Below are 23,237 nucleotides of genomic sequence, written 5' to 3' on the forward strand. Positions count from 1 at the left end.
TACTTTCCTAAGAATTTTTTATTTCCATAATGCAGTGCAGACAACCCCCACTAGATGCCTCCCTTGCTATTCATTTTAAGAGACCAAATGAAAAACACCTCGAAATTGCCAATATGGAAGTAAATTAAAGCTTTTTACAAAATCCCACACCAACACTGCTAGTATTTAAAAAAAAAAAATTATAAGTGTGGAGGGAAAGAAGCGTATATCCTCCTTCCTCCACAAGCTTCAGCATTTCTGGAAGCCTGGACTCTTTCTGCAAAATCTCCTCAACTATGCACCACTTGTATTGCCATGGCCATTGCCCTGTGTACTATGCACAGAACATAGCTGACACCAAATTAGCCTGTCAAAGATCAAGAGATCCAAAATCCTTACTAGAGAAACATGGCTTAATTTTTTTCCCCTATATGGGGAAAGCCATTATGAAATCATAATCTGGGATAAAACAGAGAAAGCAGAATCTAGAGAATCCCGAAAGGTTCTCAGTCACATGCTAATGAACAGTAATTTCTTTCATTCCCAGGTGAAAACAGCCAGCAGGAAAGAGACATTTTCTCAGAGAAAATGAAAAAACAAAAATCAGAGATTCATAAACTTTGTACCAAAGGCTCCTAGTATCAAAAGCCATACACTGAGTTTCCTAGAGTTTTGAAACTTCTCAAATTTGAATCTCCAATCAGTTAATTTTGCTTACTTACTAATAGTACCCAAAATCAAATCCTTTGGAATCCACAGTTCAGAAGGAATATAGAAACAATAAACACATACCTGTAGATAGATTTTTTTCGCACCAGGAATATAATCTGCAACTCTGCCAAAGATCAATCTGCCAACTCCTGAAGTAATGCCCAGACACAGCAGAAGCACTTCTTCTGGCACGCTGTCACCAAATCTCTCTTTTACATGATTCATCTGTTTAAAAAGAGAAAATAAATTTGCTTTAGAATTAAAAAGATAGACCTTGGAAAACCTGAGTTAAGTAGAAGTAATCTGTCAGTCACAAATTCAGCTACAAATGGTCATCTGATTTACTCTGCTTTTACAGATTTTAAATGCAATATTTAGTGGAACACAATAAAAACAATCTGAAATGTGTGGCTGCTTCATCCACAACCAACTAATTTAATCAGGAAAACAAGAAGGCTTGGTCTAATTACGATATTAAAAAAAATGTAACTGAGAAGTGTTCTCTCCAACCACTCTAAATTTACTAATGATAGATTCAAAGTAACACAGAAGCCAACGGGCTACAAGCTTGCAACATAGCTCGGGGCAGGAGCAAGAAGCAGAGAGCCGCAGACAAGACAGTGCAAGTGGGAGAGGCCCTTCAGGAGGTCTCATCCCCACATCCAAGATGTCCAGGGCAAGGAGGAAGTGGGGCAGAAGCCAGCTGCAGTGCCAAACACAGCAGCGAGCACTCCCACGCGAGGGAGCAGCTTCAGCAGCAATGAGCAGGGCAGACTGGAAGAGTGATTTATCAGCCACTGCAGCCTGAAGAACTAAAGCAGCTGACCATCGACCATAACAGGATGAACTACCAGTGTCAATAATTCCAACTTTTCAACTCATAGTAAAAAAAAAATACATACACACACACACACACATATATATATATAAAACCAGACTGGCTTGATAGATTTGGATTTTTTCATATTCTCTCTACTCCTACAGTGGTTTTTTTTCATCTGTGGTTTTTTGCTGTGATTTTTTTTTGGTTTTTGGTTTCGTTTTTATTTTTAATCATCCCCAAAGACGAGAAAATTATCCACAAGAGACTTTTTTTCACTTTTGCTTTTTGGAACATGTGTGGCTATGCCAAAATGGGCACTAGAAGATGTAGAAATCATTTGCACAGTCCTGCAATCTCCATGTTCATAAGTAGTTTTGAACAAGAAAAGTAAACAAGTAAAAACAAGTGAAAGTTCAGAGATTTGAAAGACCAAACAGAAGAAACTGATTTTCAGTAAAGATGCAGTAAGAACATTGGAGGGACAAGGTAACCACAGGCTGATATCGCTTCAAACCAGAGAACCCCTAATTTCTCATCTATAAAATGAAAATTCTCCATTTTAGCAAATACTTCTAGAGCAAAATAGTGTGAATTCTTTCCTGGCCAGAATGTTACTATACAAGCAGAGCTGTTTTTTCCAACAAGAAAAAAGGACTTGCTGCGTAACAGTAATTTTCTTAAGTATAAAATCTATTGGAGTTTTTTTTACATGTTACAGAAAGCCTATTAAATCTAATATTATTTTGTCCAATATAACTGATTCTGTAAGAAAGAAAAAACCAAGGTTTATTCTAGTTTTAAAGAAAAACTTCTAACTTAAATTGAAGACAGGTTGTTTGCTCTTTCTGTTTTTTCCTTTGCTTTGTGAGACACATTTGGGAACAGAATCTGATGGAATTTTTCATCTGAAATGACATTTAAACATAAAAGATAAGCTGTTCTCCTTACTCCCTTTCTGCCAAAGGTGAGAAAAGGAAAAGCTGACAGTTTTCCCACCCCTACCTTTATGTGCTTGTCAACACCTGCTGGCCCAGCTGGCAAGAGAAGCCAAGGTGTTCTTTGCAATTTTTGTCACCTGTTCCACGTCCAGGTTTCTGCAGCCTATAGATTGTTTAATTAGCAGGCCTGATCCATCCACTCCCTGGAGGCTTTTCAAGAGGCAAGATAAAGCTCTGTATCTAGATAACTATTAACCCTGCACCTGCAACTAAGTAACTGAATTTCTCAAAGCAGCACAGGGGGTGAAATGCTGCCTCTCTTCCACCAAGGAGGGAAAATACTGATTCAATTAACTCCTTAAGCAAGGAAACAACCACTACTCATCCCAAATTTGAAATTGTTAAATTAGTTTCTGGTTTCTTTTATTTGATAACTGAGTTTATTTTTTGGTTTGTTGCTGTCTTTGTTTGGGTTTGGGATTTTTTTTTTTTTTTTTTTTTGCTTCCACTACTCTTAAGCACGCGATAATCTTGAAGAAAGCTTCCAAGTAGATATAAAGGAGAATTTTTTTCCTCAGAAAGGCAGTGGCATAGGCTGTCCAGAGAGCTTGTTCAGTTTCCTTCCTTGGAGGTTTTTCAGGACCAAGTGCACAGAGCCCTGAGCAACATGGCCTGATCCCTCAGAGCTCAAGTCCTAAACAGCATCTTCAATCTTCAGTGACACAGTCACTAAGTAAGCAGCAGCAGTATTAACTGTATGAAAAATACAGTGATTCAGGACTAATTCAGTACTGTAAGTGTAACTAGGTTAAATATATTCATGAAGAAGCTCAAGCAAGATTCAGATTTCCACAGCTTTTTAGCTGTTAGAACTACTCAAAAATCTCACGATGAGCAATTGCTAGTGAATATTCTCAAGGCATCAGTGCTCTCCTCACTGCAGAACTATACAGGTTGTAATTGTACAACTCTCCAGGCATTGTCTACTGCAGCCAAATGGGGACCTAGCCACACAAAGGCCAAAAGCATTTGAATGTGTGTTGTGCCTGTTCTCAGTAATGTAGCTGCTTCTTCACTCAGGGCTCTGTGCATGCTGAATTGCAGGTCTGATTTTTCCAAATGCAGAAAAGACCTGGTTAGCTCAGGCAAAACTACAGTCCAGAGTAGCACGGTTTCTTCATTATTTAAAAATATAATTTATCCTTGTACAATCCAGTTTTCCAAATAAAGATATATAGACAGTGAAGACCAGAACTGAATGCATCCCTGGCATCAGCATTTTCCTTTATGCCTGTGCTCTCTACTATCAGGGTGATACACACAGATCTTGTCCAAATTCTCATTACTGTTATAATGGGATTAGAAGACATATCAGCCACTTGGTAGTGGCTGGAATGTTTTCTCATACACAGTTCTGGTTGACCTCTCTCCAACCAGCCAAGACCCAGGTATTTCTAAGCCCTCCCCTTCACTGCATGTGCATTTCAGCTACACTCACACAATGAATCAAAGACATCAATCTGAGCAAAGCCGTAGCTCCTTTTTTTCCTGAACACAAAGAACGTGAATCTGAAAGAAGTAGTTATGAACTAGTAAGAAATAATTCTGTCAACCACTTTCTTCCCATGTATATTCCGTTTTGGGGATTCCCAATCAAGCAAGGCTTTTGTAGGCTAAATGCAATAGTCTCTCTCTGACCAAAAGAGATGGCCAACAGCAGCATATAACTTAGGAAACTCTGAGCACATTAAAACCACCTTTTTCTTCAATTACCGATGCAAGTCCTGCTGTCTGACACTTCCACTGTAAACAAGCACAAGGATAAAAGGAAATGCTTAGGGAGTGCTGCTGGTACCATTTGTGTAGTAGAAATATTATTAACTTCTCCAAATTAGGTTTTCTAAAAGAGCTGAGGGGGTGTAGAAGCCTAGAAGATAAGGAGGCTCATGTGCATGTCTCAAACACTGATAGCCAGATAGCTGTGGAGCCAACCAAGGACTGCTGGTAGTAACAGCCAAGGATTGTTGGCAATAACATACTGTGAAAAAGAACAGTGTGTGGCTGGAGAAGGGGGCCCATACAAAGGTAGGGCAGCACTTTTCCAGGACAAACGTCCTTGTTCTGGCTCCTGGAGATAAGCGTAATGGAACGGTGCAAGCGCAGGAATGAGGCTGTGAAGCCAGTATGGATTGTAGGGTGGAGGCAGTACCAAAAGCCCTAAAACCCCATAACCCATTTCCAGAAAGGTCTACAAGAACAGACTGGGCATAACTTTCTCACTTTCTATGCAATTTAGTTATCTCCAGGCCAGAGAGAAGCAGCCACACGGGGTCCAGGTGGCACCCTGTCCATCCCATCAGCTGGATCAATGCTGTAGCCATGACTTGTGATCTCTTTCTTTGCAGTGAGCTGTCCTGGATGATTGGACGTTTCAGAAAATGCTGAGAAGCAGAGCATAAATTAACACTGGGAAAGTCACTGTTTATTCTCCAACATATGGACTCACCATAAAAAAGGGGGGGGGCGGGAGGGCGGTAAGGAGGGTAAGAAACAGAAAAAGAAACTTGGTTGCCAGTGAGCTTTATATGATACTGGGGACCAGGAAGATCTTTTAAGGCAAATAAATTTCTAGTCCAGACTCCACCAAAGAAACTTTCACTGCTAAGCAAAAAAAAAAACAGCAAAATGAGCCAGCAACTCCTGCACTTTAGAGAAAAGATGATCTTCATGTTAAGAGACAGAAATAGCATGACTAATACCTAACCTGGATCAAATTTTTAAGGGATTGCCAATATTCTGAGATAATTTCTATGAAATATTACTTTAGCTAAGTGTCTTCACATGACAAATATACATATGCATATCTTCGAGAAACTCCTGCTGACACACTTGCCTCAACAGTGGTAATACCTCTTTTTATCTCTTGTCAATTTAAATTATGTGAAGAACAAGGAAAAAATTAAACAAGGTGATTCATTGCATGCCAACAGTGAACTTTTCTCTTATTCCACTGAGTAAAGCGGATTAAACATAATAATTCATATATCATGAAGATTCAGAACAAGCAGAATCTGAATTTCTGAAGTAAAACTGAACACAACAGTTAACAGGTTAACTGTTAAGCCTATTTAACATAAAAACCCTAAGCATTAAAAATTCAAAAATACTCAAGGCTTACAATTACACAGTTAAAATAATTTTGAGGGTTTTTTTTTCAAAAAACAGCTAGTGCTGAAGCCATATGCCCTAAATAGGAATAATTTTTTTTTTAAATCTCAGAGCTGTTAGTGTTATCTTAAAGAGCATGTGAAGGAAACCAGTGGCTTGGTGTGGCTTGGGCAGCAGCAAGAAGGCAAATGAGGCACACATGCATCTTTGGAAGCTGAGCACAGGGATGCAGAAAAAAGTCAGGGATCCACAAGAAATGAAGTGTTATGTACACAAGGGATGAGAGTTAAATTATTGGATAAAACCCTTTAAAAACATTATTTTAAATTATTCCTGTTTGTGACTACAATCCATATTTTACAGTCTCAGTTCCAGCCATTTCTTGTGGCCCAAAGCAGTGTTTCCAGGGCCTGCTTTACTCTCAAGACTCAACTATGTCCAAAACCAGCTACTATCAGAACTAGAGAGTTACAGGTCACACATTAATTTGAATTTCCAGAATAACAGCAGATCTATTTTAAAACATCTAACAGGTAACATCCCAAACTAAGGACCAACAGAGATTTGTGGGGGAAAAAGGAAACCAAACAACCCACCCTAATTTCTCTAATCTCATCTTCCTATTGTCTCAACCATGTAATGAGGCTGATGCTGCAAATAAAAGCTGAAGGACCATACCCCAGCAGTCCCATTCATGAGAAACCTCCCCAACACACAAATCCTTGTGGCATTTACTAATGTCATAAAGTGTTATCAGTTTACAACTTATGCAATTAAAATCAAGCACATTACATGATATGCTACCATTAAGAAATTATGGAATATCAAAGCAATGGATGAGGATTTCCTGTACAAATCCTGTACAATGCTACTGTCATGTCCTAAGAGAGGTTGACATCATTGCTCAGCAGCAGCATCTGTGCTACTCATATCACATCTCTCAAAACTAGACTCCTTAAACCATTGGACCTAGGCAAGTAAAATCTAAAAAGATTCTCAAACCTCTGTTCAAGCACCAAAGAATTCCCAGGGCATCCATAGCACTTCAGGATTAGAGATCTACTTGTGGACACGGTCATAATCCCCTCAGCTTTCACAAACCTGGGTGAAGCCCCTGACTCATTCTACTGGGGAACAGAAGAAAGCTTTTAATTGCCTCAATTCTTCACGACAGTCCTAAATACACTGCCAAGTATCTACTGGATCAGGGCTTGAATCAAAATTGAATCAAGTAGTCCAATTTTCATTTAAGTCCTAAGGAAAAGATGATGATACTCTCTCCTCCTTATACAGAGATACAGTCCTTACTCAGGATACAGACATTTATGTTCCCTTTTTTTCCCTTTCTAGAGCAATCCAAAACCACTTTTCCCTTTTCTAGAAAATATTCCTCTCAGTAGTAATGAAAAAATTAACCCAATAATCAGAGAAGAACCTGGAAAATACCTCAGAACTTGACAATTACTACTAAATCAAATAGAAAGAGCTAGATTCTGAGATCTCAACAGAAGATTGAAAACACATGGTGAGATATTCACAAATCTGAATAGGACTTAAAAAGTGAAGATGTTTTCCATACAGCTCTTCCTGGAGCAGGAACTGGACACAAAAGGTGGTCTGTATATGAGAGAAGCAATTTGGCAATGACAGTTTTTTACTTTGTATGAGAACAGCAGGGCAAAACCAGCTGTGATCTCAGGCTTCTGGGCACGTGAAGAGTTTCAAGAGTTCAGTTCAAGTCAAGATGTTTCTAGAGTCCAAAGACAAGATTTTGAGTTTATCATTAAAGTTAAGAAATTAAAAATAAAATAAAAAAAAAGGATAACACGCTCTGCACTTTACTCTGACTTTGAATCATAAACTCCATCTGCTAGTAGAATAGTTTGTACTACACCTGAGTACATGAAGTAGTGTGCTGTTAGAGACAGATACAAAGGAAACCACAACGAAACTCAGACCTTTCAACCCGCCAGTATTGCACAGACCTGAGGAAGACTCCTTTGCTCTTATCCTTCAGGGTCACCACATAGTTTGCACCTGAGCATACCTGCTGCTTTTTTTTTTTTTTTAATTTCATTTACTTTTACTTCTTAAAAAAAAAACACAGAAAAGCTTTGGTTTATTCTTGTTTGTTTCTGTTCTTTCTTTACCTATATTATTTGTCTTCAGTACTTATTTGACAAACATATCTAAAATATGCTTTCAATAGCAATTACAAATATAAAGTAGGAAATAATTTTCCCACCACCACCCCCAATGTCCAAAGTGGACGATCTAACCAAGAATAAATGCTTCCAGGTCAACATTAAGAAATATTAGAAAAGAAATGGGTGCACAGGATAATGACAGAAATGGGAAAATAGAAGTGGGATAAAGGGGGAAAATTTCACTAACCTGGGCAGTCAAACTGCAGCAGATGTTGAGATCTGAAGGGAGATAAATGCAAAGATTAGAAAAGCAAGTAAAGCACAGGGAGCCACTGAAGATTTTGGGTCTGAGAGATATCTGCTTAATAATTACATCAGACCTTTACAAAACCAGTGTCTTGTTAGTCTTCCATTGGAGAAAGAAATATGATAGATTAAGTGGATGAGAAAGGTAATAGTGCTAAAACTGGCAGCTATACCTAGTTTTAGCTTTTTTAGAATACCTACAGTATAGAGAAATCTGTTTGACACAGTTATGGTTAGTACTGGATATAATTTAAAAGATACTTTCCTACCATTACAAGACTAACAGCAGATTCTGGGAAATAAAAGACATGGTAGACTTCAGACAAATGACTGATGTAGGAGATCTGAAGAAATGAAGAGGTTTCTTGAACAGCAGCCCATAAAAGCAAGTGAATGGAGTGATGGAGGCTGGTTTTTTTTCCAGTTTCAATTAAAAAAAATCCAGGCACACCCACTGGATATTCAGCATTATTTTACACAACATTCTAAAAGTAACAAATTTATAACATAATACAGGTGGTTCAAAAAACAGACAGTACTTACCTTACAAGAACTGATGTGTTATTGCCTTACAAGATGTGTTATGTGTATGCACTTTATTGTGGATATGCAGATTTTGTAAATGAAAGTTTAGAGATTTTTGGCTATTAGAGTCCTTAGAGTATACACCAGACTCTTCACCATGCTCTGCCCTCAGACATAGAGGAAAACATTTATTTCTGTGCTTCCATTTGTCTCCACTGTGGAATCCAGGGGCATAAGAATTAAAGGGAGGAGAGAGGTGTAGGATCAGGACTTTACACACAATACAAAACTTGAACGGCTTCACATACTGCAAGGTAAATCCTTCCTACTGTGGCTCCTTGGGCAAGTCTCCCACAGCAGAGGACACGGAGCCACTGCCTCTGTCTGTGGACAAGGGCAGAAGCTAAAACACTCATTTCTCAAACGAGGAGATGTAATTTAGAGATGTCATAGCTAACAATATTCAGGGAACACAACATCAGTGTGTTCTCCCCTCAGGGGAGGCTTGAAGAATTACAGAAATATTTGTAAGAAATGTTATGGACGATGATAAGGGTCTTGCTGGGCAGGACATCAAACACTGCAGTGAGATTCATCCTATCATACCTTATCCCAATACAGCAGCTCAGATCTGCCTGAAGAGTCTTAGGTGGTTTCTATACTCCCTTTATATTTTTCCAGTCTAATTCTTCCTAACGACCCAAAGCTTTTGCCTGGGGAGGGAGCAGTTTACAAGTGGAAAATATCCATTTTTCTTAACAGGTAGAATAAATAGAATGTGTTGTCCTGAATAAGTTTTAGAAACTTCCAGAGTATATGGAAGTAAATACAGCTTGCAAATAACACAGCAAGATTTTCAGACAAGTTCCTATGAAAGCTGTAACTACAAAGGATCTCACAATAACTTGGCTCTTCATTTCTCCAAGCTGATTGCACAAGACAACAGTTTTTATTGGCACATATTTTAGGGAGCAAAGGTTTAAACACACTGAATTTGCACAGCAGAATCTGATCTCTTATTAACAAAAACAAGGCACATCACTGATAGAGAATGAGACATGGGCAACCATTTATCCAAAATAGGTGGCTCATAAAGAACAGAGCTGAAGGCCAAGTCATCATCAAGGCTCGATTTAAAAAAGATTAAAAAGATACTCCAAGGTGATAAGGTAGTTGTAGAACAGATAAATCACACAAAAGACACAGAATTTACAGAAGGTGGGGGGGAGGAATCAAATCTGGCAAAAAAAAGTCTGCATCAGCTCTAATCCATTATCAGCAAGTCCTCCTGTTAATTATGTTTCTAAAGTGAAAAGACTACTTTTCTTATCTAAAGAGCCAGAACAAAATGAATGCTCCAGCAAAAGACAGGAAACATAGACCAGCAGAGAGCACTGTCTTTTTGTCCAAGGACAGACACTGTGGGCATAGCACTAGACTCAGCAACTTCAAAGTGACAAACACAAGATCTGGAGACAGACACAGCCACCCAGAGGACAGACTAATATTTATCCAAGTTGCCTGATTTTGTGATGCAGCCAAGAAAGTCTGCTAATATGCATGAAAAAGTCCTTTTGACTAACGTACTCTAACCAGCTTCATGACTCTCCAGTGAATAAAATTGCTTGGAAGCACCTTTACTTTTCATTTCGGAGATGCATTTTCTTTTCCAAGAATCTTAGAGCAGAGTCCAAGCTGATGCATTGTTTCTCAGCAGAACTATCTACCTTTTTCCCCCCTGAGCATTAGATCTGCAATCTCACTTCCCTGTTCTCTGGAGGTCTAGATGAGCCTCTTCCTGGCACATGCAGATTTCAGAGAAGCAATGAGGCAATAAATCTTCAGCACTCATCTATGGAGGACATTAAATCCAGTACTTATTTGTCTACCAAGACAGGTCTCCTAAGAAAGTTGTTAGAAAAAATGGTCAGACACAAACCATTTTTTCATCTCTTAAACATGAAGCAAACAGACAGAGAACACATGTACTCCACATAGCTACTGCTAACCAGAAATCTCTACATATGCATGTACCCAATGTGGAATATGAGCATGGATAAGCATCAAAAGGAAAAGCCAGATCTACACCGTAAATTAAGAAACAGGCAGCAAAGCAAGGTGGGAAATACTGAAATCTTTTTCCTGAGCTACTCTGAAGTTTTAAAAGGACAGTCACTGTCAAGGGAACTTTCACATTGCGTATCAATTAATGGGTAGCTTTGTATACAAGCCTGCAGCCATATTTAAACCACAAGCCTAATTTTCAAACATATCTAGTAATTCTTTAGGAGTATTTTCTTCATAACAAATATTTAAACTTAGAAAGGTAAACTTTATCAGGACACATTTTCATTGCATTATCTACTATCCAGAAGCTTTTTTTAAAAGTAGAACATATAATAAATACGTGCACTTTCTTTTTTCCATCTACTTGGTTGTTAAATTCAGTTTTTCATCCTGCAAGGTGTCAAATACTATAAATAAGGCAGGAGCTATCATTAGCAAGAGGCATTTAATAAAAGTAACTGCTAAACTGCTAAATCAAACCATACTTGTAAACACCCCAAGACAAATTACTACAGGACTGAAACACTCAAAGTATTAAGAGTGGTATATATAAGATGGTATTATCAGTCCTAGCAGTATTCCTCATAGTGGCTGAATATTGCTACATCAAAATTACACAATGCTGAGCCCCTTTTTGTAAGTGTGTCATAATTAATATTTTCCTAAATTCATACTGAAACCTGGTAACAACCTCAGTCACTGTTTAGAGAAGACCAGGCAGTGACAACGTCCATTTTAAGCAGTATTTCTTTTCACCCTGCTAAATAAAGCACAAAAGGCAACCACATCTTGTAAGCTACTGAGCATGTGACCTTGTATCAAATTTTAACAGAAATGACCTAACAAGCTCCTAAGAATTAAGGATGCATGATCCTGATGGAGTAAATATTTTTTAAGGGTAAGAGAACAACAACAAGCCCTTAACATCAGACTGCTGAAAAACAGAAGTTCTCTATTTATTATCAAAACAAACACAGGACAAGTGGCACAGAGACTAGGTATACTTTCTTTCAGATATACTTCCTTTTCCTTGTGAGACAGTCCTTAGTAAAAACACTTGGAAAGAGCATTTTCCACTGATTCTACAGATTGCTGCTATGAATTCACAATTTAAACCAAAATAGACTAAGCAAGGATTTTACTTGTCTGTCTGCCTCTTTTAGAGAGCCACCAAAACAAGAAAACCTCAGTCACTAGTTTGGACTGATTTTAAAATTGAGAGGAATAACAACCATTTGATCTAGTAATCTTATGACATATTGGTTTGTTCTTCAACAATCTCAATTAATGCTGAAAGTATATAATAAACTTAAGTCAAAACTTATTTATAGTCTTCATCTCAACCCAATTCCCAAGTTACATGTAATGGAACACCTATTAATGGAATTTGACACCAATTAAACAGGGATAAGAAAAGCTCTCCCTTTTGGTTCTCCCCTGCAAGAGCCAAAAGGAATCTGATGCCTAATACCTACCAGTCAGGATTCATGTCAAGGAGCTGGCAAGAGTTACCAGCTCCTATCTAGCATGCCATATAATCAATTTGTTAGTGCATTTAATTTTAAATTAGAGCCTGCTTAATGAGCAGGTTGTTTGTTCAGTTTTAACAGCTTTACTCCACACAGCAAACATGGTACAGAGAGTTAAATTGCAAAGATTTGGCTAATTCTGTTACTTCAAAGCCCAAAAAAGTTTTTACTTCTCTTTCACTACAGGGGTCACAGCATGTATTCTCCTTTCCAACAGGCTTCAGGAAATGCAAGAGGGATGAACAGAGACTGGGGATGGCACAGAAGCACACAGAGCCTGGGACCTCAGGAGCTCCTGAGCAGTGCCAGGCTGGCAGACAGTGACTCCAGCAGCCCCCAGCCACCACGGGCCAAGCAGTGACACACAAGGACCCCGACCTGCAGGGTCTGAGGCACCTGGGCTTCATCACATGGTCAAACACAGCCATTCTCCATTCTGGCAGAAGCTGTCTTTCCAGGTGGGAAAAATGGAGCTTGGTGAGTACAGGTACCAGGTCAGAGGCCATGACATTCACCGTATTTTTTTCTTAGGGCACTTGTAACCAGTGTTACAAGTCTAGCAGTCTGGCTGCTGTCAGCCACCCCTAACACTGGGAAAAATTCAAGAATTTTAACATAACAAAAGCTGTCACTTGTCTAGACATCATATCCCTTTTCCAGTTACTACAGTTTTTAAAATACAATAAACAATGAAACAATAGTAACTTTCATTTTCAAAAGATGAGGAAAGTAGTCTCTGGTTTGGTAGATGTGCCAGTGAAAAACTATTTTTTCTTATAGCCTTTGACTTACTTGTAACCACATATTTCTATGTACTTCTGGAAATACACAAAGTGTGGATTTTTTATCAAAAGCAGACAAAACTATGATAAAAAACATCCAGAGCTATCTACTTGAGCTGAAGTATCTGTGTTGAAGGGCACAATCCATGCTGTGCCTTCATAAACACTGATTTTTTTCAGACTCACAGGGATTTTAAGGAAAATCAAGTATTTAGATACACATAAGTTAAAATGAAAACTTGTGGGTTTCGGGGAGGGGTTTTGACAAGAATTATTCAGTCTAAGTTTTACTGAGAGCTGATGATTCCCCTCTCAAAGGGGGCATACAAAGCTTGTGTCTGTCGACCATTTAAGAGTTTATGTTATAAACACATAAGCATCATGGTTTCTCTGAAACTCTGAGCAAAATGAGTATCTTCATATAATTTTGAGGTAATCCTTAAAATATTAGATTCTAACAGTACACTGGAATAAGTTTTATAGTGTTATCAAACACTATATTAGAAACAGCCTCGATCAAATTGTTTTCCTATACTAGAGATTTATTTCATGTTCCAGTCTGATGGGAGGAAAGCACCCTATAAAAAAGAAAATTATATTATCATAATATTGTATAGTAAAGTATAGTAAGTATAGTAAAGTATAGTAAGTATAGTAAAGTATAGTAAAGTATAGTAAAGTATAGTAAAGTATAGTAAAGTATAGTAAAGTATAGTAAAGTATAGTATAAGGGGCTATGTTCTCTACAAGCCAACTAGCTGCTTTAGTCTGAATTATAAACAGGAAGCAGTAACACAAGCATCTTCTAAAAAAAATCACAAGCTTTTTGTTCAATAAATATATTTGAGAAGTTCTTTTTGCCTGCTTGTATAGCCTTATTCTTCAGTTCTCTGCAAGGGTTAACAATGATTTATGATCTATCCAACAGCTTACTCTAGAACACTTGACTCCTACTCCTCTGAAGTTGGTTTTATTTTAAAGCATCTCTACAAAGCTTATGGGGAAATAGCATAAGATGTCATCTGGATTGTACAGTCCTTTGAAAAAGGCTAATTTGAAGTGTTATACAATAAGATCTACATTATTAAAAACTAAGTTACAAGAAGTAACCATTAATAGAAGTCAGTTTATAACTGCTCAAAAACACACTGGCCCCCACCATAAGATAATTCAAAAAATAAATATCTGATGCAGTCAGTAATCTAATCCATTACCAGAAAGCAGTGACGACCACTTGTTATATTGAATAAAAAATAGCTTTAAGGCATTGAAGATTTTTCAAGAGAAGTGAAGATATTTATTATCATTAATCTCGCTGTTCTATCATGGGTGAATAATGAGTATTAAAATGACCCTTCTGTTTTCATACTGAGTTCTACTACCCCATGCTCTATCAAATACTCTTAATATGAGGATGTATAATGGTCTCAAAGCAGCATCTCATTGGAGACTGTGGGCTTTTTCCCACCTTTCCCTTTCAAGCCTTTTGGTTTACACTTCAGTTAAGAGAGCACCAACAGCAAGCTGTCCAAGAACAATTCACCATCTAAGCAGTGCAATGTGTGTCAGCCAGCCTGATACAAATGCATGCATCTCCCAGTTGCACCTGAATTTCTTAGTTTAGGAGTGTACTACAGAAAAAAACCCAAACCTGCTAGGGAAACAACTCTAGTACATGTACAGGAGATGGCTAATTGACATCTTCCCCATCACCAGAAGCCAAAGCTCCATCAGCTGCTGTAGACAGCAATAAAACACAGCTCACCTGGCAGCTGGGAGGGACAGGGTAAGAGGAGCAATTACATGAATCCTATAAAATGTAGAAAACTAAAAGGCTGAAGTTTGAGAGAGAAAAATCCATGTATTTTGATTTTAATAAACCTGAAAAATGGTGAATACAATAGATCCTAAAAATCGACACTTTTACAAACCTCAATACAAAGGAACAAAAATTACACTTCTAGCATGTCTTACTCCTTTCATATTGCATCTAAAATACACAAGTGTCAATGGCCATGTATGCAGCTGAGTACCAAAATAAAGAATTCTCTTTGGAATAGTATAGAGTATTTTTCAAATCTCTCTTTTCCTGGTTAAAGTATTTTAAACCTTGCATTGAGACCAAAGAACAAAGATTTTATCTGGCTTAACTAATACTTCTGATTAAAGCACTCTTTTAATAAGACAACATCCAAATTAATTTTGTGTTTCTCCCCAACTCAACCTGCAGTTTAAATCTGGCTTCCTATCACCAATTGCTTTCTTAATCAGTAGCACAAAGGCAAGTATGTATAGTTTCAAACAAATCACAGCCAGGAAGAAATGTGCACTTACCAAGTGAACATAAGGCACAAAGTACCCAAAAAGTGCAGCTGGAATCCCTAAAGCCCAGATTCGGTAGCTGAGAACTTTGAAAACGGAGAAATTGCAAATCTTTTTCGCAGGAGGTAATTTGAATTTTCCCTTCTTTCCTCCCTCCTTGTCTTTGGTGTTGGGAACAAGAGGTTTGTACGTAAACCCAGCCAGGAAGAGAACAAACATAAGGATGCAGAGGACCCTCAAGGTGTTGAACAGGTCGACAGAGTCGATGAGGACCCTGAGGAGGAAGGGCAGTGACACTGTGAACAGGCTGCTGCCGGCGGTAACAATGCCATTCACGAGTCCCAGGCGCTTCTTGAAGTAGTGCCCGAGGATGACCAGGGAGGGCTGGTAGGCAAAGGAGCAGCCACAGGCAAACACGATTCCATAGGTGAAATACAGCGGTTCAATGGTGCTGTACCAAAAGAAAAGAACAAATTATCAGTGTTTGGTAAGGCAGTGGATGCTCATTCACCTGGAAGTGACAACAAAACAGCTTCTCAATCAATCAACCAACATAACTCACTAGTATAAATAAGAGTTTGTATATACTTATAGTTGACTAGCACTGTATCAGCTTAATTCACCAACTATTCTATCTATCTCCTTCCACTGAAAAATATCACAGAATTCACTGAACAGGTAAAAAAAGAAAAATTAAATTCAGTTCTAATTACATCAAATAGTGTGGCTAAAAAAAGTTTTAAAAATCACTGCCAAGGCAAATTAGCCAAATTAAAGTTCAACCATTGCTGGGTTTTTGGATTTTTTTTTCCCCAAAGAAAATTGTACTGTTTTGATTTACACATTTCTTCACTATGCTAGCAGGTCAAATGTAATAATAAACTCTCCTCATGAACCCATAGAAATCAAGTAAACAATTTGTTATGAAAATAAAGTAACAAATGTGGCAATCATTAATACTGAAAAATAAAATATTTAAATTCTGACAAAATTTTGTAATGTAATATATTAGTAAATTATAGACTCTTTAGATATTAATTTTTTAGACAAATAGTCTCCTTTTGAATAAATATTTTAAATTCAGTGGTTTGGCACATATATTGCATATGCTAAGAAAGAACTAAAAAAATTGTTAATAAGCAATGAAACATTTCATCCCATAGAAAGGTAGATCTTCATCATAAAGTTCATTATTATTACCATTTACTCAGCAACTGAAATAAAGCAGAGCCATTTTAATTGATCACACACACGTGACATCAATAAAAATTACTTGTGCAAGAAATGTTAAAAGTATGAAGTGACAGCAGCAGTATAAGTAATTAAACTAGTGCTGTAGTATTAGTTAGTGAAAGAAAACATTTTTTAACATTTAGATGGAGGCAGGGTGCAAGAAATTTTTATGAGTTTTCTGAGACGGCACATGAGAGTTTATATAATTTTTTTTAATGTTATGTCTACAATGAACCCTCACCTCTTGTTTTATCAGTTAACACCTGCATTTAAAGCACTTCTGGAAAACAGTTAATCTTTTTAACTCTTTAAATTTTTTTAAATGAGCATGAATGCTTTATGTAGTGCTTTTCATCACAGGATGCAACCTGACAGCACCCCTCTGTAAAAAAATCAATTCCACAAGCTCCCTATGCAAGAACATCTTAGGAAACAGTATTTGACTAACCATGGTCTGGCTCCAGGAACTCTGGGTTTGTGTATTATAGTGAAAAATAATTATTTGTCTAACATATATATACATTGTCACTTTCTATATTAAACTATCAATTTCTAAAACTGATGATACACAACATAAGCCAGCAGAAACAACAAAAGGGGAAAGACTTATTACCTTTACTAATGGAAAATAACCAGGAAAATAAAACCAGAAGTTACAAAATGAGAGGAGTAACATCATGCAGTGAAGACAGTGAACTTTTGCTTTCATATGTAAATTCACTCAGAGTCTGCAGCACAACATGCACATTATTGTCCTGCATTATAAACACATCTTAATTTCCTAAGACATAAAATTTATATTAAGAAATTGGTGCAATGCAAAAGCAGTAGATCATATGACATTTGCCTGCTTTACAGTATTTTACTTCCAGAACACTGGCTTCTGTATCTGAACTATGCTCCTTTAATGAACTGATAACATCACAGGCATAAATCATTTTAGTGTCAGCAACATAATGAAACACCAAGTAAGCACATCAACCTGGCATGTACTCTTACAGGAATTCACCTCTCAAAGTGCTCTTCACAGTTTAGTTAAGCTTAAATATTTTTAAAGCCTTTACAAAACAACTTGCTCTTGCATGTCTCTTCTGTGCCCTTGTTCCACTGGGTATCAGACAAACACAAGAATGATCTTTATCTAATGACAAGGGTGGTTTGGTATTCATCACTCAACATACTACTAGGTAGAAAGGAGGAAGAAAGACTTTTCCAAGACACATATTTTAATTTTTTTGTTTAATAAAATTAATTAAGCCAAATATTTGCACCAGGATTAACCATTCAGATCACAGCAGCTCACATCCATCTGATTCAGAGTACAAGCACAGAAAAGACATATTCATAAGCTTTTTGCCTGTATCAATACATTTGCACCTAAGTGGAAAGCTCTTCTGAATGTAGCTTGATTGTTCCTATACTTACTCTGCTAAGGGTGGGGAAAAAAATAACAGTCTGAGAACTAGAGGTAACTGGATTATTTTCCCGCTACTTTTTACACCCTACTTTCAATTTCTGATGGTGACTAAATTCTGATTTCTCTTACACCCTAACCAATTTCTGATGGTGACTAAACTAAGTAAATTTCCTGTTTCCTCATCTTCTACAGGGTACATGCAACAAATTAGTCGCTCTTGAATTTCTTAAGATTTACTCTGCAAAAGTTACATACAAATGAAAAAATGAAAAGAAACATACAAATTAATTGTAAACTAGAAGGAAAAAAAAACCCAAAACAAATAAGCTTTAAATATAGTCAATATACCAAGGTTTTCTCTATCTTCATGTTTGGCAATTGGACCAGTAAGAACAGAAGAAAACATCAAATTTGACTAGAATTTTAACAGCTTCTTGGAGGCTCTACTGTGTTTTTATCACCATTAAAACTGTTTCAAAAAAAAATAAGGGGACAGGCCAGGAAGGGAAGAAAACAACAATGTTTATATATCTATTAAAACACAATTATACATCAAGCAAATATATAACTTTATCCTGGGCAAGGCTGTTGATTTTAGACCACTAGTCTTGCTGTTGATATGTTTATACATAGTAGTTCCTGTTAAATAGGGACCCTTGTTTTTATTTATAAACATTATGTTTTTAAAAATACTTTTTAAGTTCACAAGTCATAGTTTGAAAGACAAAACCAAACCCAAATAAAACAAGTTTCCTAAAGATAACATAAAGTAGCACTGTTTAACCCTTCTGCTGATTAGATCAACATTAGAACACTAAAAATTTTATAAAATACTTTGAAAGTTACGAATTTAAGTTTTTTACCTTACAAAAGAACTTGAAAGGAGTCCAACAAGCCCTACTGCAGCTCCAATAACAGCTACTTTCCGACAACCAAACAGGTCTGTGAATATGCTGACTATTGGGGAGCAGAAGAAGACCATTCCCATGGAAAGAGAGCTCACCCACGCTGCAAAACAGAAAAACAAAAAACAACACAACATTTTAGAAGACCAAGCCATTTCATCTTTCAGTTAATACTTGTTTTCGCCTAGGATTTTATGTTGCTGAACTAAAGTTGGGTAACAATTGGGTAACTATTTTAAAAACATTTAATTACATCTTAAAATGTATTCACCTAACATGGTAAAAAAACCTAACAATTTACATAATCAAGTAATTTAGATTTTATCAGCTCAAAGAATGCCATTAACTTTTTTGTAGCTATTACTCCTACTTTTTTTTTTCCATAAGACACAAAAACATTTCTCTCGTAGCTAACTTAATATTCAAACTGATGCCTAGGTCATTAAAAATACCTTTGAGGATCCATATCCATTCTGACATCAGTTAGTTCATTTCACTTAATGCTAGACCTTAATAACTTTAAACAGGTACATTTGCTGAAAAAAGAGTAATAATTTTTTAATTTCATTACTACATGTAGATCATACTGAACATCAATAATGAGTAATCAATAGGCTTTTAGACTGCAATATAAACATTAGGAATGTGATTTTACTTTAGACTAAACAAACTTGAGTTAGTAAAACCTCTTTCATATATAATGGGAAAATTTCGCTACTTTTGGTACTGCTTGAGTTTCACAGACAATGTGAAAACTGTACTTGGTTTATTCGATCATTCAGATTCAATTCAGGTGAGTCCACTACAGTTTCAGCCACAAGTGGTTTTTTTTTAGCACAGCTAATAGTTACAACTAATATGTTTGATATATATATAGAGTAACATATTGGAAATGTCCCCACCCATATGGGGGGGGAAAAAAGGTCTAAACAGGAAGTGGAAAAAGCTGCTAATTCAAAATTAATTGGAAAAAATATTTTAGCTTAATTTCAAATTGTACAGAAGACAGGGCAACTCTTTCAACCTGAAAGTTTTAAATTCATGTAACTGGAATTTTGTTTAGAATATCTTTCCTAAAGATATAGTTAGAAAAACAATTGTGATTCAGTGATGAAAGCAAATAAAATTATCTGGAAAAGCATATAACCACAGGGCTAAATGAAGTATATTTGCAAGTAGGATCTACCACTACCAAGGCCTAGGAGATGAGTTGTTGAAGTGCCAACGAGCCCTACACATTGACTAAGACTTCATCGTGCAAGGCACTAAAGACAGAAAAATAAATCAACAAGCAAAAACTTGTTTCTTCCAAGAGTTTACAATGTAAATCAAAGACAAGATAATAGACAGCTAGAGATAACCAGAAATGAGTATAAGAAACAAAACCTTTATTTTAGGGCTAACAATGCTTTCAACAAACCATGACCTACTGTCTGGGGAAAGGAGGGAGGGATGTGTGTTACTGGGATTTTTTGATCATGTGATAAAATAGTTTCAAGGCACAATCTAAGGTTGAGGTACTTTTATGACCATTTCCTGTGTAGGAGTACCCCATACACAACAGCCCTGCCAGCCTTGCACCTCTGCAGCAAAAACTCAAGCTGTATGAAGGGACAGCACAAGAGACTAGGAAGAGCAAAGACCCCATGGCATTGCCTGAACAGCAAAGACCAAGTTTATGAAAGGCCTGATCCTTCCCTGCAGTTGAGAATGCTCAAGAGCACCTTGGGTGTGGCAGGACATAACTCCTCTGAGATCTGTCCCCTATTACAGCCCCCTCGGCTACGGATGGGACACAACATTATACAAACCACAGTTTGTAGGCAGGAGTCTAAGGGAGGGGATGCTCTCACACAGCCTGGAGACCAGCCAGTTACAAAGCTTCTAAGTCATCCAACTTCTACAAGACTCCTCATCCTTCTACTTATCTTTCCCAGAGCGAGCATGGAGTTTCACTGTGCAAAGGAAACTGCAAACACCAGGGGACAGAATGTCCATTTCGGCCTGTCATCCTGCCAAATAAATGGTGCTTACACCACCATGAACAGTCCTCAGGACCTCTACATGATTTGCAGGGCATCACTAATAATCAGAGTCCCCCTCCCACAAGGCCAAGAGGCAGCTAAGCCTTGAGAAGCATCCATCACAAGTTTCACAGGGTATGAAGGTACCAAGGAATGGCTGAACCACCTGTCACCCTGCCTGTCCAGGTACAAAAAGATAAAAAGGCAACAGACACGAGACAAGCCCACCAGAGATGACTGGTTTTGAGAATCCAATCTCACATGGACCCTATTAATGGAGACAAAACCGGCAAAGAAAGTGGGCACCTGAAACTGAGCTTAAGTAGCTTGCATAAGTAACAGACTAATTTACTTTAGAGCTACAGGCTGTGATTTTATTTCCATTCTACTTAGTGAAGACCAGGTTTATAGTGTTTTTTGATGGCCTATACAGCTAATAAAATAATTTGAATATAAAAGGCCAAAGTGAAGACATTCAGCTCAAATTAAACTAACAACATGTTAGATTTTGTCTCTTGCTTCCAGGTACTCATGAAAAAACTATGCCTTTTTTATCACTTGATTCTCTCTTCTTATTACAATAATGACAGGGCATAGCCTAAAAGAGAAAGTTTCCACTGGTTTTCAACACAACAGACAGTTAAGATAAATGACGATGCCTTATCTGAAGCATTTCAGAATGGAATGTTCATGTGGGAATAAGTCCCACTGCAGAAGGGGGAGACCGCACTATACCACTTATCTACCTAATGCAAACCGGAGCCCTTCAAATTACTGCTTCAGGTTAGTAAGTTGCTCTCATTAATCTACAGAAATGTAGCTTAGAAACATGGTTGGCATGTCTTGTATGAACAGAGCTTTATTATCTATTGAAAAGAATATTCTTGAAGTTAAACTTCACCTCTATACATAGATCAAGAAAATGTACTGCCTTCTTCCTTTGTGAAGAAACCTTGCACCAAAAATAAACAGAACAGTACATGAGTAAATCTTTAAATGCCCTAACGCAAATAATTCTTGTTGTGATATCTTCATTCTATAAAGAAATTTTTGGCTTTTAAATATATTCAATAGATCCAAGTAATTTTTTATCTCACTTTGTTTAAGTAAGTTTTATACTTATATACATATATATATATATATATATAAGTTTTATACTTATATACTTATATACTTTATACCCTTATACTTTTTCATGCAGTATGAAAAATGTACATTGACTTGTCTTCCACATTTTTTCAAACAGATATTACAACGGTCCTAAGTAATACAAAAAATTACAAGTGCAGCTTGCCAGAATACTGAGAGCTCTCTAGAGCAGTTATTACATATTAATTAAAGTATTTCTCCTCCAGGCTACTGGCTGCCTTCCTGGCACAAGCTGGCCATACTCCAGAGCTGCTAATTCAGATACTAATACAGCACCTAATTGCTACATATAACTGTATTCATATTCATACACAAAACATTTTGATTGCTATAGAAGAAAACCTATTTCTACTTTAAGGACTTAAATATTCCTTAAGACACTGAAAGTTAAGAATTATCTCCTCAAAACATGTAATTTTCTGTACATTTAACAATTCCCACACTTCTTTCCACTTTCCATCTTCTCTAGAAGATGGAAAAGTAGTCATCCTTAAGATAAAAGTATCAGACCAGAGAGCACCTGTACTGAAAAGTCTGTTTGTTCTGTGCCAGTGAAACACATAATGGATTACAAAACCTCAAAACTTTACTATAACTAGAACTATTCAAACATGAAAGTCACAGCTACATGTTCTTTCCTGATCAGTTCACTGAAAATCTGAACATATATACTGATATTTCTTTATTCATTTCCTCTGTTCAAAAGTCTACAGCAATGCAACTATACCATTTACTCCAAAAATATGCTGCTGTTCTACCACAACTCTTTAAAAATTAAATAACTATTATTTTAAATAGTGTCTTTACTATAAATATAGTATCTAATATCTGAGCACTCAGAATTATTCCCACTGTCACAGTTAGATTACACAATGCATATTTATCTGCCAAATTATGAACCAAGCTATTAAATATTTTAGTTCATTTTTTAGAGTTAAGCACTAGGATTTACAGGACAACAAAAAAGAAAACATTATTATCATATTCTATTGGAATGCTTTATCATGCACAAATTTAAATAAAGGCTACTTGTCCAAAACCTTCTTGTTTAAAACCAAATTTTTCTAAGAATTACAATAAGGAACTTAGCAGTTTTATCCTCAAGTGCCTTACAAGTGGTTGGCTCAACACAGTAGTAACACCCTTCATTCTTTAACAAGCTTCAAGATGGTGGTTGTTTTTAATATTTTCCCTTAAGATTGTTCTGGTTGA

The 23,237-nt window shown here is 36.8% G+C and overlaps 1 protein-coding gene across 1 annotated transcript in view; it reads right to left on the reverse strand.

The window, feature by feature from the left end:
- The window catches only part of SLC16A10 (solute carrier family 16 member 10), a 66,420-nt gene that overhangs the window by 7,328 nt on the left and 35,855 nt on the right, over positions 1-23,237 (reverse strand). The window contains 3 exon segments of the mRNA XM_036381369.2: positions 772-915; positions 15,310-15,748; positions 18,811-18,955. Of these exon segments, the coding sequence (XP_036237262.2) occupies positions 772-915; positions 15,310-15,748; positions 18,811-18,955 (728 nt within the window).

Source organism: Molothrus ater, chromosome 3 (assembly GCF_012460135.2).
Source record: "Molothrus ater isolate BHLD 08-10-18 breed brown headed cowbird chromosome 3, BPBGC_Mater_1.1, whole genome shotgun sequence".
NCBI classification, from domain to species: domain Eukaryota; kingdom Metazoa; phylum Chordata; class Aves; order Passeriformes; family Icteridae; genus Molothrus; species Molothrus ater.